General features: G+C 39.7%; 1 protein-coding gene across 1 annotated transcript in view; it reads left to right on the plus strand.

Moving 5' to 3' along the window:
* Window positions 1-12,158, plus strand: part of ITGA2 (integrin subunit alpha 2) — a 61,032-nt gene extending 48,874 nt beyond the window's left edge. Inside the window, exons 23-29 of the mRNA XM_009905064.2 lie at window positions 2,040-2,142; window positions 3,162-3,272; window positions 3,787-3,891; window positions 4,211-4,324; window positions 6,436-6,525; window positions 9,822-9,938; window positions 10,690-12,158. Of these exons, the coding sequence (XP_009903366.2) occupies window positions 2,040-2,142; window positions 3,162-3,272; window positions 3,787-3,891; window positions 4,211-4,324; window positions 6,436-6,525; window positions 9,822-9,938; window positions 10,690-10,779 (730 nt within the window). The 3' untranslated portion in view covers window positions 10,780-12,158. The remainder of the gene's footprint in view (window positions 1-2,039; window positions 2,143-3,161; window positions 3,273-3,786; window positions 3,892-4,210; window positions 4,325-6,435; window positions 6,526-9,821; window positions 9,939-10,689) is intronic.
* Window positions 12,159-15,950: the final 3,792 nt, after the last annotated feature.

Consider the following 15,950-nt stretch of genomic DNA (forward strand, 5'->3'; position numbering starts at 1 on the left):
CTTTGCCACCTGGGCACACTGCTGGTTCATGTTCAGATGTTTGTCAGGCAGCACCCCCAGGCTGTTTCCTTCCAAGCACCTTTCCAGCCATTCTCCCCAAGCCTGTAGCATGGCATGGGATTGTTACAACCCAAGTGCACGGCCCAGTACTGGCCCCTGTTGAATCTCATACAGCTGACCACAACCCATTGATCCAGCCTGTCGTGATCCCCTTGCATAATGATTTGAGCTAAAATCCTAGGTGGCACATGGCACATTCCCCCTTGCTGCAGCTGTGTTGGCATTGGAAGTAGCACATTCCTCTTTCCCACATTTTCCCAGAGACTGCCTCACACCTCTCCCATTCCCTCCTGACATCAGCCCTTTCCCTTCCTTGCAGAAGACAAGTCAAGGCTGTTGTAAAAAGGATCCCTTACTCTGAGAGGGACAGTTTGTAAGGAACAGCAGATGGTCAGGGAAGGAGAGACAGACAAAAATCCCTTTAAGATTGATTTTCATACCATGCCCATCTTCAGCCTTGGAAACCCCTGGTGATTTGGGATTCATTGAAACAGCAATTTGTTACTGTTCAAAACAGGAGGGATTTCAGTTACAAATTGTAACAGAAACAAAAATATACTGGTTTGACTCTCAGATTAGGATATAATATGTTACTTTTCATCAACAAAAATAGAATAGAATTATAATTCCCAATTACTGAATTTCTATGATAAATGATATATAGATGCATTTCATATACTTGGTCACCAATTCTTGATTGAAAGAATGCTTTTGCATCCCAAAGCATTCCAAACTTTGCAGACAAACCTGTAAAAAATAAACAGTAATTATTCAAATAATGACAGAAATTTGAAAAAGAGTAAGCTACTTAAAAATGCACAACAACAGTGAATTCAGGAAATGAATATTCAAAGGTCACCAAAACTACAAGAACTGTTTGCTGGATAGGAAGAGGAAGACTTGAGCCTGGAATAGGAACCACAGTACAGAAGATTAATAACATGCTTAACAGCAGTTTCAGAATATTCAGAGGCCCTGCATTCACCACAGCTAGACACACTAGTTTTAGAATTATGAAGAATTTTTCAGACCATTTTGATTACAGGGAAGCATTTATGTCAGTGATGCAAGTTCTTTCAGATCCTTGAGAAAGTTGTATGAGACTTCAGCAAAAACTGTTTGTTACTGAAGTTAGCAGTGGCACAGAGGATACAGGAGTATCTGACTAAAGGGCTAGCACAGCAACTTAAGCAGTCTCCTAGGAAATTGAGATGGTGCAGACTTGAATCAGCAGACTTACTTGGCTGATAAATATAAACACAATGCTTCAGAAAAGGTCAGACTTACTTAAGGGGAAGCAGAGGCAGGTGCATCTCCTGAGTATGAGAAAGTGAAATTTCATATGCAAGGCATGAAGAAATCCCTATTGCCAGAAAAAGATTAGATATTCTTGCAGCTGAGTCAGTTTAAAAGAACTAGAGGAAACAAACATTAAGCCAAAGTACAATTTTAAATGCTTCCTTTAGAGTTAGCTCATTTTTATGCTCTTCTACTTTGGAAACACCTTCCTGGAGATAATTCCTTCTTGAGATAGGCAATACTGCCGAGGAGTAACTTCTTATAATACAAGGTCTGAGACAAAAAGTTGTCTTGAAGTTTTTCTGGGGAAAATCTCTTGATCTGAATTTTCAGGAGAAGAGGTGGGAATCAGTCTTACCAGTGACTCTTTTAAGAACAAGGAAGTTGATACTGTGCATCCTGGAGATGAGGCGCTTGCATTAAGGGACTGAAACCCTACAAGGTGAAGGAGGCTGAGCAGAGTCTGCCTCTGATGCAGTCCTCCTCCATATGCTCATTCCAGCTCTGGGCTTCAGTACATCGTGTATTTTCTTCACCAACTTTGTAAAATTTGAAGAGCAGTAAAAGCAACTGTTTTTTTAACTCTGACTGTACTTCTGACCTGTTTCATGAAGGTACATCCACTAACATGTTTTCAAAACTATCAAATTGAAACATACTATTTTATGGTTGTTAACTAGGCTTGCCAACGTCAACTTTTATGAAGTATACTCTGGTCGTAACATTCCTTCCATTGTGAATGATTTGGAAGATATTGGCCCCACCTTCAATTTCTCAGTTAAGGTCAGTGAATGTTTCTAGCTCTGGTTTAAGAAGCTCTTTTTGTAGCCTCTTTTCGTAGCCTCGTATAAAACAGTAGTTGAAAAAACATTCCTGGTTTCAGTATCTGATTTTGATGCTTTTGAATTGGTCAAGTAAGGAAAAAGCCCTGCAAATAGGCTGGAGGATATATGCTTACAGTCTTTATGAGGTCAAGGATGAAATTTGCACTTACTGCACAGGTAGAATGGGGGAGGGATTGGTCCTGTACTGTTTACATTTTTAGAAGATAGTTAATGCTTAACTTTAGGCCAAGTAAGATTGCTTTTTCGTAGAGATATTTGTCTTCCACCGACTTGATAAAGGAAACACTGGAACACAGTGACTGAACACTGGAACAGGCTGCCCAGGGGGGTTGCAGAGTCTCCCTCTCTGGAAATACTCAAAACCTACCTGGATGTGTTCCTGTGTGATCTGCTGTAGGTGATTCTGCTCTGGCAGGGGGGTTGGACTGGATGGTCTTTTGAGGTGATTCTGTGGCTCTGTGGAACCAAGTCTTTGCAAGTTTGGACTTTGAAACTTGAAGTTCAGCAAGGGTTAAGTGCCCAAACCAGATAAAAGTAGCCAGATCACAGCATTTATTACGTAACTCAGATACAAATTAGATCCAAATATGCCATGTGGAAGAAACTTACATTATGTTCCATTTCCATTCCTGTAACTGCTACTGAAAAGGACTCAGTAACAGCACTATTGGCTGTGGCAGAATAGTTTGGGGTTTTTTTCCCAAAATGTGTTTAATGGAGCTAATACAAGCTTTGCTAAGGAAACAGACAGGAACCTTAAGCTATATAGTACATTTTCTGCTTGACTATTGATATAATGTAATTGCTATTCTGGTGTCATACTATAAAAACACTGATGCAAAAGGAGTCCCTTTCTTCCACACTCATCCGTGATTTCTGATTTTCTTTCTACATCAAATAATTTATGCCTATGTAAGTATAGCTATCTGCATTAACTGACAGTTACTTGCTTTGCAGGTAACAACAGGAAGTATTCCAGTAAAGACGGTATCTGTAAATATCTATCTTCCACAACTGACTAGCAAAGATAACCCACTGATGTACCTAACTGAAGTCACCACAGATCAGGTGAACCACTGAATTACACAAACTGCTGTGTTCTGGGGTTTTATTACTGCTATAGTTATCAATTATTTCCCTCATAGTGTGGCTGAGATTCAGAGAATTTATGCCCTTTTCCTTACTCACACGGGAATGGCGAAGGACCATGATGTTAGCAGTGCACTAGTCTATTACCTGGCCCATGTGAGTTATCTTTATGCTCAATGGCTGACTTTTTCATGTGACTCTGGAACTCTTCAGCTAGGTCCTTCTCCAAGTTCCTTGGAAGGGTATTTTAAAAATTCAATTTTTACATTAGGCCCTTCAGATCCATCTGGGGTGGAAAAAAATTACCCAAAGAGCTGTTCAGGTCTGGCCAGAACCACATACAGTCTCTTATTTTCCTAAAGTACCTAATGTTTTACAATTCACAATTTAGCCTTTCACAGCCACCAGACATACATCCCAGAAATACATACTATTATGACTATAAACTCCTGAGTATGCTGTTATTCAATTTCATTCATGCTATCTTTCCTAGGCCAAAGGTATTTCTTGTCAAGCTCTGAAAAATCCACTACAAATAGGCAAAAGACCTTACTCTGCCTCTTTCACAAAAGAGAACTTCAGAGCTTCCAAAGAACTGGTAAGTTAAGACTCAGGGCTGCAGTACCACGGGATAGGGGTGCAGAGATGATCCTTAGGAGCCCACTGCTGTACATGTAGGCACATCTGTGGTAGAGGTGACATTCTTCACTCAGTGCAGGAGTGCAGCCTATGGGTGTTCTCACACATACTGTCTCTGTCTTAGATAGAAGAAAAGGTGCATGCTTTTCACACCTACAAGCACTTAAATTGCATGCACCAAATGGTAAAGGCCAGAGGAAAAAATCTTTTTCTTAAAACATTGTTAAAGGTTGTTTTTAATGCATACTGTTGCCTCTCCTTGCTGGTTTCCCTGGAAGAACTGTGAGAATGTGAAGTGCAGTACTATCACATGCAAACTGGAAGATGTTCTGCTGAGGGCAGAGTACTTCGTGAATGTGTCGACTCGAATCTGGAATGGAACCTTTGCTGCTGTGAGTATCAGCTGTATTTCATGAAGGATCCAATACTCAAAATATATCAAAGTTCAGTAGAGACCTGCTGATCTAGAAGGACCTTCCTTTATGTTATTGTGTGTGTTTCCATATTCAAAACTTGGATCTAAAAATAAAGTATATGATTAAACCTTCAGTCCAGCACAAAACATAAGGAAATGCTGTGATAATGCATATTCACACCTGAAAAACACATTTGTTGTGTCTGTTAAATTCATTCAGGAGAACTACAGTTTCCACAAAACTCAACACAGGACAGCAGAGTACAGTGTCTTCATAACTTGGAAAATAATGTTGCTTTTATTTTTTTGACATCATGCCCCACACAGTGATCATTTCAAGTCACATCAAAATATCACAAGCCTTTTAGTGTTGCCAGTTATATTTGATAAGAGAAGGTGTGGAAAAAAATGATTTTTTGTTTTTATTAGAGTTGATGTCAAGGAACTAGTCCTTGTTTTAAAGACCTACAGAATGCTTAAAAATATCCATCAATAGTATCTTGACTTTCCCATTTTAAATCACCATGGTTCCTCCAGGATATAACTTACCCTGAATTAACAAGATAGGCAACCAGCCAAAGTGTCTTGGGATTCCCAGGTGTGCCTAGAACATCAGGAACATGACACAGTCTCTTTAGGGTGTCTGGCCAGTCTTACGGCAGGTACTGATATTTGACAGCAGGGTGGTTGTCAGCTTTAGCATTCAGCTCTTACAAGGTTAGGTTGATAATGTGAGACACTTATGCAAGTGTATGAAGGAAAACATCTGTCTGTCTTTAAAGTTTGTATTTTTCAAATGAGCTCAGTCAAGATCAGAGCTGTCAGGTATGCAGAAGGTGGAGACCGGAAGAAAAGGTTGCAACCCTCTCAAGAAAGTGAGTGGGAGTAATTTATTTATCACTGGGTGATGAGAAGGAAAGATCATGTCACAGGTTTACTCTTATCTCCCATTTTGTTCTTTGTTAGTCCGTAAGGGTTCAGTGCAAATAATCTTGCAAGCACTAACACACACATAATCAGTCATTGACCAAGAAGGGGACAGCAGGCTTACCAATACCTAATCAAGCTGTGCTTAGGAATTAAGAAGGTGTTCTGAATAGTGTTCTGGCAGGTTGTTAAACAGGACAGACCTCATGGGCAGGAGGCCACAGTGCAGGTGTGTGATAACTGTGTGGTGCAAGGGTGGTCAGTTCAGCATGTGTTGGCTGCTGGGGACCCACAGTTGCTCATGTTTCCTGTATCAAGCCTGCAATATCTAGCCCTGCCACAGAGAAATGGTTGAGGAAGCAAAATGACATAGGAGGCACTGTATTTGGAACAACTGGTTAGTGCTCCCATGAACCTTAAGCCATTCCTGGTGGTGCTGCAGGAAGGGCTTTTGATGCCTGACACTCAGGAAGAACAACAGCAGTGAGCTGGCAGTGTCTGCAGAGACATGCTCCTCTCCTCTCAATACATGTGCAGAGGGAAGTAGGATCTGGCACAAGATCACTTTTCAAATGGGAGTTGGCTTAAGATTCTTGTCATCTTCATTTTAGCTGAGTGAGTGATATTAGAATGTGATAGGGAAGAGGAACAGATATTGATAGGGAAAAGTAAATGGGGAAAAACCAGAAGTATTGGAGAGAGGTGAGTGGGGGGGAAGAAGAGAAAGAATGTCCTGTTTCCACTTCTTACAAAGTCCAGAGATACATTCCCATCTGTCTTGTGTTGCTGAGCCCTTCTTTCTCACCGCTATTTTTCCCACGTCTCTTCCCTGCTAGCAGCAGTGACAGTTTTAACTATAAAAATCAATAGATAATTAACTTCAGCTTCACTTGAACTACATGTTGAAGAGAGAAACAGTTCTCCAATTTCATTGGTAGTTAGTAAGAAAGGCAAAAGTAAGTCTGAATTACTGATACATTATTACTTTCATAGAACCATAGCTTGGGACAAATAAAAACATCATTTTAATGTTCTTAATAATGTGATATTTTCTGGCTCTGAAGTCTTCATTTCAAGTACAGAAACATATTTGAGGATGTCTATATTCTAATCACTTTGCTCTCTAATAGAAGATTACAGATTTTTTTTAATCTCTTTCAGTTAACTTTCCAGACGTTACAACTCACTGCAAAGGCAAAAATCGATACACATAACCCTGAGTTATTTGTAATTGGAGAGAATACCCTAACTGTAAGTGATAGATGTGGGTTTTATAACTTCTCTTTTACTGTTTTAAAGTGATAATATTTAATTTTCTGTGTCCTGTTGGAGCACAAACTCTGATGACATTGGATTATGTTGAACTAATGTATCCTGTTGGCTATATACAACCACTCCTAAGTTACTAATATGTTTTCTTTTCAGGCAACTGCTATACAAACCATTTACTTAAAATCTTTAGATCTCGAATACCAAAACTCAGAAACTTCTGAAATTCATTTAGTTTCCTATTCATGGAAAGACCAATATTTGGATTGCTTTCTGTAATTGAATGAATTACATTTTTGGAAGTCTGATTTATAGTCTTATTTCTCTAAGTCATTTAGTTTGATGTGTGTATAGACAGATGTTCGGCACAGCTCTCCAGCAAATATACTTAACCTCATTTGTTAAAGAATGTGGAGTATTTTTTGCCTTTGGAATGGCTGTCATGTGAACAATATAGACACAGTTAATCCCAATAGAAGTCTCCAAACAATCACTTTATAAGTGATGAATCCTTCTCCCAAACCCATCAAATCTCCATCAAATAACATTTGAAGAATGGTGCTGTTGTAATACCTAGAAAGGAACACTCTTCCATTTGTAATACTAAGTTTAGGTTTATTTTTACAGTATTTACCAGCCTATTTTATCCATTAAAATAACCACCAGTCAAGACCAAAACACAACTTAGTGAAGAAACCAAGTATCTGTGAGAATGTGTAGCATAGTCCATTCACAGGTAATGGAAATTCAGTTAAATATGTATGAAGACAATTACTGATTGATCTCTCTTAATGTGGAAATAAGACTATAATTCAATACTAATCATTGTCATTGTTTTCTCATCTTGTGAAAGACCTCTAAATGTTTATGCTCAGGGAAACTTCCAATGCCTGAGGTAGCAAAGGGGAAATATGTGTATAGCTCTGGAAATAATAACATGTGTTTGCAGAATAATTACATTTCTGTATTTGAAATACAGTGAGTGGTCCACCTTTGTGGCATGGTAGTATTTCTGCTAGGAGATCAAACTAATCAATAAACAATGCAAGTATTACAATTAATTGTAGAGGCTTTTTAGGTAGATCACAAACCATGTATTACTGGGTATTTTTCCATAGTTGGAGCATGGCACTGCCAAATTTATGTTACCAGCAGTTCTGCTGATTTCACGAGAACCAGAATTTAATTACTCAAATGATGATTGATGAAGTCATTCATAATGAAAGGTAATTCCTCAGCCAGACATTAAAGCATGTGCAGCTGGGACTTTCACAGCTCTAAGGCAGTGGATGATCAGACCCTGAAAGTTAGCCACAGTGCTGTTAAGAAACACAGTGGACTTTGGTGAGGCTTACAGCCTGATGCTTACTCAATAGGCTTTTGCCCCATTGTAAGTCTTAGAAAATGTGCCAGTTGGTGGAGATTCACTCTCCTTCAGGGCAGTTTGCTTTTGACACTTCAGTGATGGAGTCAGTATCCAACACTGCATGTACTTCTTGACAGGTCAGCAGCCATACCCAGTCTTTGTCCTTCACACTTCCTTGGGGCAACAAGCAGTCAGAGTTTATTTCCCTACTTACTCTGTTATTTTAGATGAGGGTGGTATGATTCATCCAACTTAATGTCTCCATTAGTCATCCACATCACAGTCAGATGTTCTATAAGCCCTAATCCATAGAATGAACAGGTATTTTTGAGATGCAATTCATCTCAAGAGTGATCCTGAAAATAAGCAGAGTGAATTTGGGCGTAAATGTCCCTGTCCTCCACTGGAAGCCAGAGAACTATATTGTGGAGATAATAGCACATGAAGTGAGTCCCAGAGACAGTTTGACTTCAAGGAAGATATTTATTTGTTCTTAGCTATCGATTTTCCCTCTCCAATAGTGCCACTTCATGGTTCATCTAATGGAGAAAGCATTACTAGGCATACTGCACATATCTATGAAATTGTTCTTTAGTTTGGATGAGCTGGATTGCTGTGTAGCCAAATGAATTAATACTGCCTTGTGATATTATATGGAAAAGCTGCTTAGGTATCTGTGCGTAAAAGCTTTGAGATTTTTTCCAAGTTGGAAAGGCCTGCCAGATGGAGAACAGAAAGTTAACCTGCTATCATCATCATCATCATAGCCATTCGGTTAAAAAATACACAAAGTCATATTTGCCTCAGTGAAACGGATATACATAGCCACACCTAGCACAACATTGGAGCCTCCCAGCTGAAGTGACCTAAATCACTCAGATGTCAGTCCAGCACAAGTTTCCCAGAAAGCTTAAGATTAAATTACACTAGACAAATGCTCTGAGCAAGCAACTCTGAGAATGTAAATCAACATGACTTCTTTTATCATGTTTCAGGAAGGAAAAAATATCTTTATGCTAAATGCATGTCAAGATCAAATCCAAAGATCTGAGAATTCACAAATATCACAGCAGTGTTTCCCTGAGCAACTGTTATATGTTAACGATATACTTGGTCATATTTAATCCAACTAGATAGAGTAGCACCTGAAAACTTCCAGAGACTGTGTGCTGTTCTGGTACTAGCTGTAGTTCAGGAAGCATAGGTGTGCTAGAAACACTCCTGTTTGACCCATATATCTTACAGCAAATTCATGCATTTAACTCAGGAGAGCATAGATTAACGTGAGAAGATCTGTCAAGATGTTAGGGGTTTCTCAGAAGATAGGAACAGCAGGCAAAGGAGACAGAGTACCTGTTCTGCAGGAAGGTTGAAATTTCAACAAATACACTGAGTGCATGATAGAGTCTGGCCTCCATGTATTAGTACTGCCGTCTACAGCTGCCTGCTACTGATAACAGGGCTCTGACAACATACCCAGTTGGAAGCACGTCTTCTGCAGATGATGCAGCTGAAGTCTGTTTTGAGCATATGGGGCTCTGTACCAGGCTTTCCCTGCAGGCATGTAAGCATGTCTGGTTTACCTAGTGATAGTGTGCCCATGAACTATAGGAACAACTCTAAAAGACCTCCTGTTACTGCAGAGGCAGAAAGCTGGCAGGCAATTGACTGTTGTGTATTGGCAAGATTGATGAGGGCCCCTAAGCCTTAACTGGCACTGCTGCGTGCCGTGATGGTGCAAGCAGGTACCTGCGAACACCAGTGACAGGGCTGTAATCGCCTGATGTGTTCCAGTCATTGATCTGGAATGCATGCAGGCCAACTGTTCCTGATTAGTGAAGTATTTAGTTTACAAATCCTACTTTATGCACAGTTAACATTAACCCATAATGCACAACCTCTCTGCTTTCAGATCCCAGTTACAATAATGAAGCCAGATGAGAAAGCTGAGATACCAGTTGGTGTTGTGATTGGCAGCATATTGGCTGGACTGCTTTTGCTGTTAGCATTGGTTGCTGTTTTGTGGAAAGTAAGTAGGTGTTTATATTCTTAAAAAGAAAAGCAGAAAGGGATAAATACATTTGTGCTATTTTCTTTGGAATATCTCATATGAACACCACCACATATGCTGTTTGGTGGTATGAATAATACTGCATTGACATTACACCCTCGATGGGAAAAGTTTTACAAATCAAAATTCTGAAATGGGTCCCCACAGAAATTGGCAACATAAATGATGAATGAGTTTCCAATGGTTCAAAACAGGGGCTGTGGCATTTACATTTTTCCTTTTGACATCGCATGCCTCCTTCCATAACTCTCCAGCTGGGCTCTGAACTCCCATGATACTCTCTGTGGGCAAGGCTGGGAATCAGAACCAAGGAGGAAAAGGATATGCACTGAAAGCAAACAGAGAAGGAAGGGCAAGGGCAAAAAGTCATTCACAAAAGATACATAAATTAGAAGGAGATCAAAAGACTTTTTCTATATACCAGGACATTGGTGCTTAATTGGGCTCCTTGGCACACCAAGGCAGCATGGAGATGCCTGTATCTTGTGAGGGAGACAACTGGCTACTCAGCGTTGCCATTTTAGCATTTAGTTGAACAAACAGGAGTTTAAGGCACAGCTCCTTTTATTTTAGAGTCAGGAATTGCCTACAAATCGGTGTGTGTGCATGCACACGTGCATTTCTAGTGTGCATTCACTATTCAGCGTAACTGAGAAAATTGTAACTATCACTGAGACTCAATGCAATGTGGTGTTAATACCTCTCACAGCTTGGCTTCTTCAAGAGACAGTATGAGAAGATGACACAGGATATAGAAGATGTCGATGAAATTACAGAGCTCACAAAGGACAAAGATTGAAGATGATGAGTTATGTGGATAAAGAGAGGAGATCTGAGCCACCAACAGCAGTTGCGATTCAGTCATTCCTTCAGCTGGAGTGCCTTAAAGCTTAGTAACATATATACGTTTTTAACGGAAGTGTCTTGTTATAGATGAAAATATTTTATAGATTCTACTCTATTATAAGAGTAACTGCAGGACAGTTTGGGTGTTTTTTTCAAAAATGATTTATAGTGGCCTTTCTTGTAAATTTTTTGCCTTTCAAACAAACTTAGCCCTTAGAACTGGCAGGTCCGGAGTTTACAGTAACATATTGTGCCAGCAACCCTTCTCCTGATCCACTGCAGAGTGAAACAGAGCAATTTATTTCAAATTATTGTGGAAAAGCATCAGTTCGTAATTCAGTTGACAAGTACCATATGTGTAAAGGACATTTTCTATTAAGTTGATGATGAATGTGTGGTGAATATTGCTTCCAGACTGGAAGAAAAAACCTCATTTTTTTTTCTTGACTAGCTCCATCCTTATTGTTTTAGAGAAATAATTTGCACCAGCAAACCTTTGTCTTAACTAAGCTATAAAGTAAGAACTGCATAAGAAAATATCTGTCTGGGTGCAACAGGACAACTGGATGGTCACACTGGTCGAAAAGTTCACCACGTTCCTTGCACTAAGATCACATCTAAATTACTGAAGTATGATGTTTTGGCGAACTGCTGCCAAATGGTATGTGTAAGTACATTCTGCACACTTCCTCTCTGAAGAAAGTACTAATTTCATAATCACACCATGTTCTCTGTAATGTTATGATTGAGTTTTAGATTTCAGTTTGAGAAGAGCTATCACTGCTGTTACAGTGGGGTTTACACTAACAGGCCTTGTGGCATCAGGGTAGCTTTTGACTTAAATAGGGAAGATAGTCAAGAATTTGCCTTTAATTCCCTACTGAACAATTTTGCAAGGCTGAGACCATGAAGTGAACTAAAGGGGATAATGACTGAGGAAGTATGCATGTTAGGACAGATGACAATGAATAGCTAAGCTCTGTAAACTGCTGTACTTGTTTCTTTAACATCTCGGTACCCTCCAGGAGACCAAAGTTCAGTATGACCTCCTTACCTGTCACATTCCCTTTAGTCCCACATGTTCATGTCATAATGAAGCTAACTTATGTTTTATGCAGTAAAGTACTGTAGGGGAAAGAGCTTTGAGCACACTTGGTGACTTTGTGTTGGTTACACACCTCAAGTTTATCACATGCTGTTACGCCACCTGCTTTTAATGAAACTGCAGTCTTAACAAGGCCTGTGCTGTTAAGACTGGTAGCTGTCAGGAATTGGCCTTCTGGTTGCCTTTGTCTCTTCTGGCTGGCAGTTACACATGTAACTGATTGTGAGAGAAGAGTGTACTGTCCTTATGTATGTTGTCTATTTCCAACTCAAGGTGACCTGTTTAAAGAGTAAGACATTTAAATGTGCCTTATTTAGAACACGAAGTCACAATTTCTTTGTCCTCAAAACCAGATTGTAGGCACCTTTCAGATTATTTTCCAAGGGACTATTCAAGTTAGGCTTGACCATGTTTAAAAGTTTCACTCAAATCTGTTTAATCAGTAATCTGCCAGGAACCAACCATCTCTTTGTCAAAATACAGCTGTATTGTGCTCAGTGCAGTTTTATATGTGTTTTGGATTCATTGTGTATCTATGAAATGTTCTGTTCCACAGCTAGTTGTGTTTTTTTTTATATTCTCAAAACCAATCCAGATTGTGATTTCCATTGTCAACAAAGGTTTTTTTAAAAAGAGTTGGTTTTCTTTTCTTAAGGAAAAAAAAAAATTGCATAAAGCTAAAGAATAGGCTTCTGTCTTGTAGTTATAAAATCTGAGGACAAATGCTCTGAAAGATAAAAATTTGTATGCCTCAATTCTCGTAGAAGAAAACAAACCCCTACACCTATATATGTGGGAACCTCCTTACATAACCAGGGTCATAGACACCAGGCCAGAGGGGGAATTTCACAACACAGCAGATGGCAGCATCTTTCATTTCTGGTGCTGCTTGCAAGGGAAATTCAGGCATTCAGCCAGATTTCCTTCTTCCACCTTTGGTGCGAGGTACAAGTCAGTATCTGACATCTGACGTCTTTGGGGATAACAGTTTATAAATCAGGTAGCAATAACTCAATCCACTAGTCTTCACAGGATTTCCCCCCCCCAGCCTGGAAAGAATACTTTTTCCCAAAATAAAGGGAAAGCATAGCAATGGGTAAGGTTTTTGTATCCTTAACCACTTCAACTTACTAGTTTATTTTTCTTTCACATTCCATACTTAAATGTCTGATTCAGTTTTTGTAATGGGTAAGTCTATTGCACTTTCAAGTTGGCACAGCTGCAAATAATGCTGGAAATGTTGTGTATATTTTGTATTATGTGCAAGGGGTTGGTTGCCTTTTTTTTTTTTAATCAATTTTACTTTTAAAAAAACCAGCACGTTACACGTGAAATAATATTCTAAAATACCGAGCTTCAGCATGTGCTTCTGTTTGTGCTTGCAGCAAGAAAAGTCAGAAACACCTTCAGGAAACTCAAGTACTATCCAGTTCTTGTCTGGAAATACAGCTGCTGATTTCTAGGAGTACTAGAATTAAGTCCAAAACCCACAGTTAGTTTCATATGAGCCTATGTGTAGAGCTGAGATGCACAAGTGAGTTTATAATCAAATGACTGCTGAAAGCTAGCATGTAAGCTCTATGGGAGCAGGGACTGTATCAGTGTGGTGCCTGAGTGCCTAACAGCTTATTACAATAAAAACAAGAATATTGCTGAACACAGACTCGTTTATTTTTAAACAGCATTCTAAAGTGAAGGAATGCCACAGAAAAATCTCTACATAGAATGTGGCTAAGTACATCTTTTTCCACTAGCACACAGTGAAAACCATAAGGGGATGACTCCAATAGGTATGCAAAGAAGCTCCACTTGAAGTTTTGTAGGCTATAGTCATAACACTGCTAGTAAGCTATATTGTAGTGTATGTCTGTTCACTTAAGAGCAAAATATATTTGAGTAGCTCTGGCTGAATAGTTGGCATTAAAACCTTACCAGGCCTTCCTATAAACATGGGGTTTAAACACTGGCATCTAAAATTACACTGTATTCTGCCATTCTCATGCCCTGCATATAGACAGACCTAGTTACCAGTAGCATGTCCTTACACCAGCTCTAGCCCCTCCCCAGCATACACTGGAAAAGCTGAATGTGATATTTCAGTGTGAGAACGGTGGGAAGGGAAGAACTTGGCCATGAATAGGAAAATAACATGGCAGTACCTACCATTAACAACTAGCCACTTCCACTCCTCCATACTTCTAACAGTAATACATAAACATTCAGGCTACTAATTTTAATATGTCCATAATACAAAGCCAGATTACCCTAATCTTAAGACACAAAACATCTTTGACCAAGTAGTGGTATTCTACAGAACTGAAAGCCAGATTCCTTACATACTGACTTGTGTATATTTACCCTCTGTATCCAAAACTGAGGTACACCAAAAGCTCACAAAGACTAAAGTGGTGTGAAAATGCATCTCAAGATCTACAGCTAATTGTCTCAAACTTCTGTTGCCTTTAATAAAGTTGTTTTCACAGCTTAAGAAAAGTTGAGTCTTGTCTTTTAAGTCAACCTTTCTGCTCTCATTTGCAATCAGTTATTGATATGTAATCACAGGCTTTTGTTGTGCTAGCAGTTTTTAAAATGAGTTTTCCTCCTCTTAAAATAGTTGACATGGAACTTTTAAAACAGAACTTCTGAAATATGTCAGGATACTAATTTTAGTAACATTTGATAAAATCAAATTATATGGGTGTTTTGATTTTTATAAACAGGAACTCAAAGAAACTGCTGATTTATAGTCATCAGCCTATTCTTACCTCACTTTCTTCAAGCACCTCCATGGGATACTTAAGGGAAGAGCTCGAGTCTTCAGTGCTCTTTCAGGGGCAAGAAAACATTGTCAGTTTTCACAGGTGACTTTCACTTCATTAAAAGTTTTCACTTTTTTTTTCTTTTAATATCTTTGATTGAGCAAATGCACACATTAGTCTATAAAACTACAAATTCCCTGAAAAGCTATGGGAAAAGGAAGGCAAGAGAAATAACAAAGATCTAATTTGAAGTTCAACAATCTAAAGGCTTCATTCCTGAGTGCAAGAGTGAAACTTTCACTAGAGACAGCTGAAGTGAGCACCTGTCCTTGCCAGCACAGCCAGCACCTGGGCAGGCTGGCAGCTGCTCCTCCCACACAACCGTCTCTCAGCTGCCATCTCCTGGGTAGGCTCCTTACAATACAGCCCCATCCTCCTCCAGCCCTTAATTTTACAGCAATCCAGCCATTACTGCTTTTATAGTATATATCAGGCTGAGCTTCTCTTGAGAACAAAGCAACAAGAAAGATCAAAATCGGAAAAGGAACCTCTTAAAATTAAGCCATGTGGCAAAGCAACGTGCCAGGCAAAACAATGGATCAGCATATTCAAATGTTGCCAGTCAAGATCGAGACCTCTTTTCAGAAGGACAAACTGGCTCTAAAGACATATGCTTCCCTTCCACAAACACCCCTCACCTGGCTCATCTCTTAAAAGAATCACACAATGACCCAGTCATCTGCAGCATCTGTTCCCAGGACCATCTGTCTGCACCTTAAGCCTCCACTTTAGGAGCACACTGTGCTACCTGGAAGAGCCATGGAAGGATGGGATTACCCTCCCCTATAGCTAAGGCAGAGGAACAGCTGGACTTGTCCCAGAAAGCTAGGACTGCATTGCCTCATGATCTGTAGCTGCCTACCATCACACTCGTGGACCTCACCAGTGCACAAGGTAGCCCTCACCCAGCAGCCTAGTTCTGCACGTAGGGAAATCAGTACACGTGCAGCCACATCTTTCCCTGACACTCAGACACAACTGGTATCCATTCCCTGGCCTGGAGATTTGGAAGCACTTCTTGGTCAGTTCAGACATCCTTGGGCAGGTATCTTCAAACAGAGTAATTCATCCTCATAGGTTAATACTGCCCTAGCAGAAGGGTAGCCCTACAGAGGGAGCTGGAACACTGAGCTTGGAGTATGGACTTAAAATTTCAGTGAGGTACCTCTAATTATGCACAACATCCCTCCTAAGGGCATT

This window comes from Dryobates pubescens, chromosome Z (genome assembly GCF_014839835.1).
Source record: "Dryobates pubescens isolate bDryPub1 chromosome Z, bDryPub1.pri, whole genome shotgun sequence".
Taxonomy (NCBI): domain Eukaryota; kingdom Metazoa; phylum Chordata; class Aves; order Piciformes; family Picidae; genus Dryobates; species Dryobates pubescens.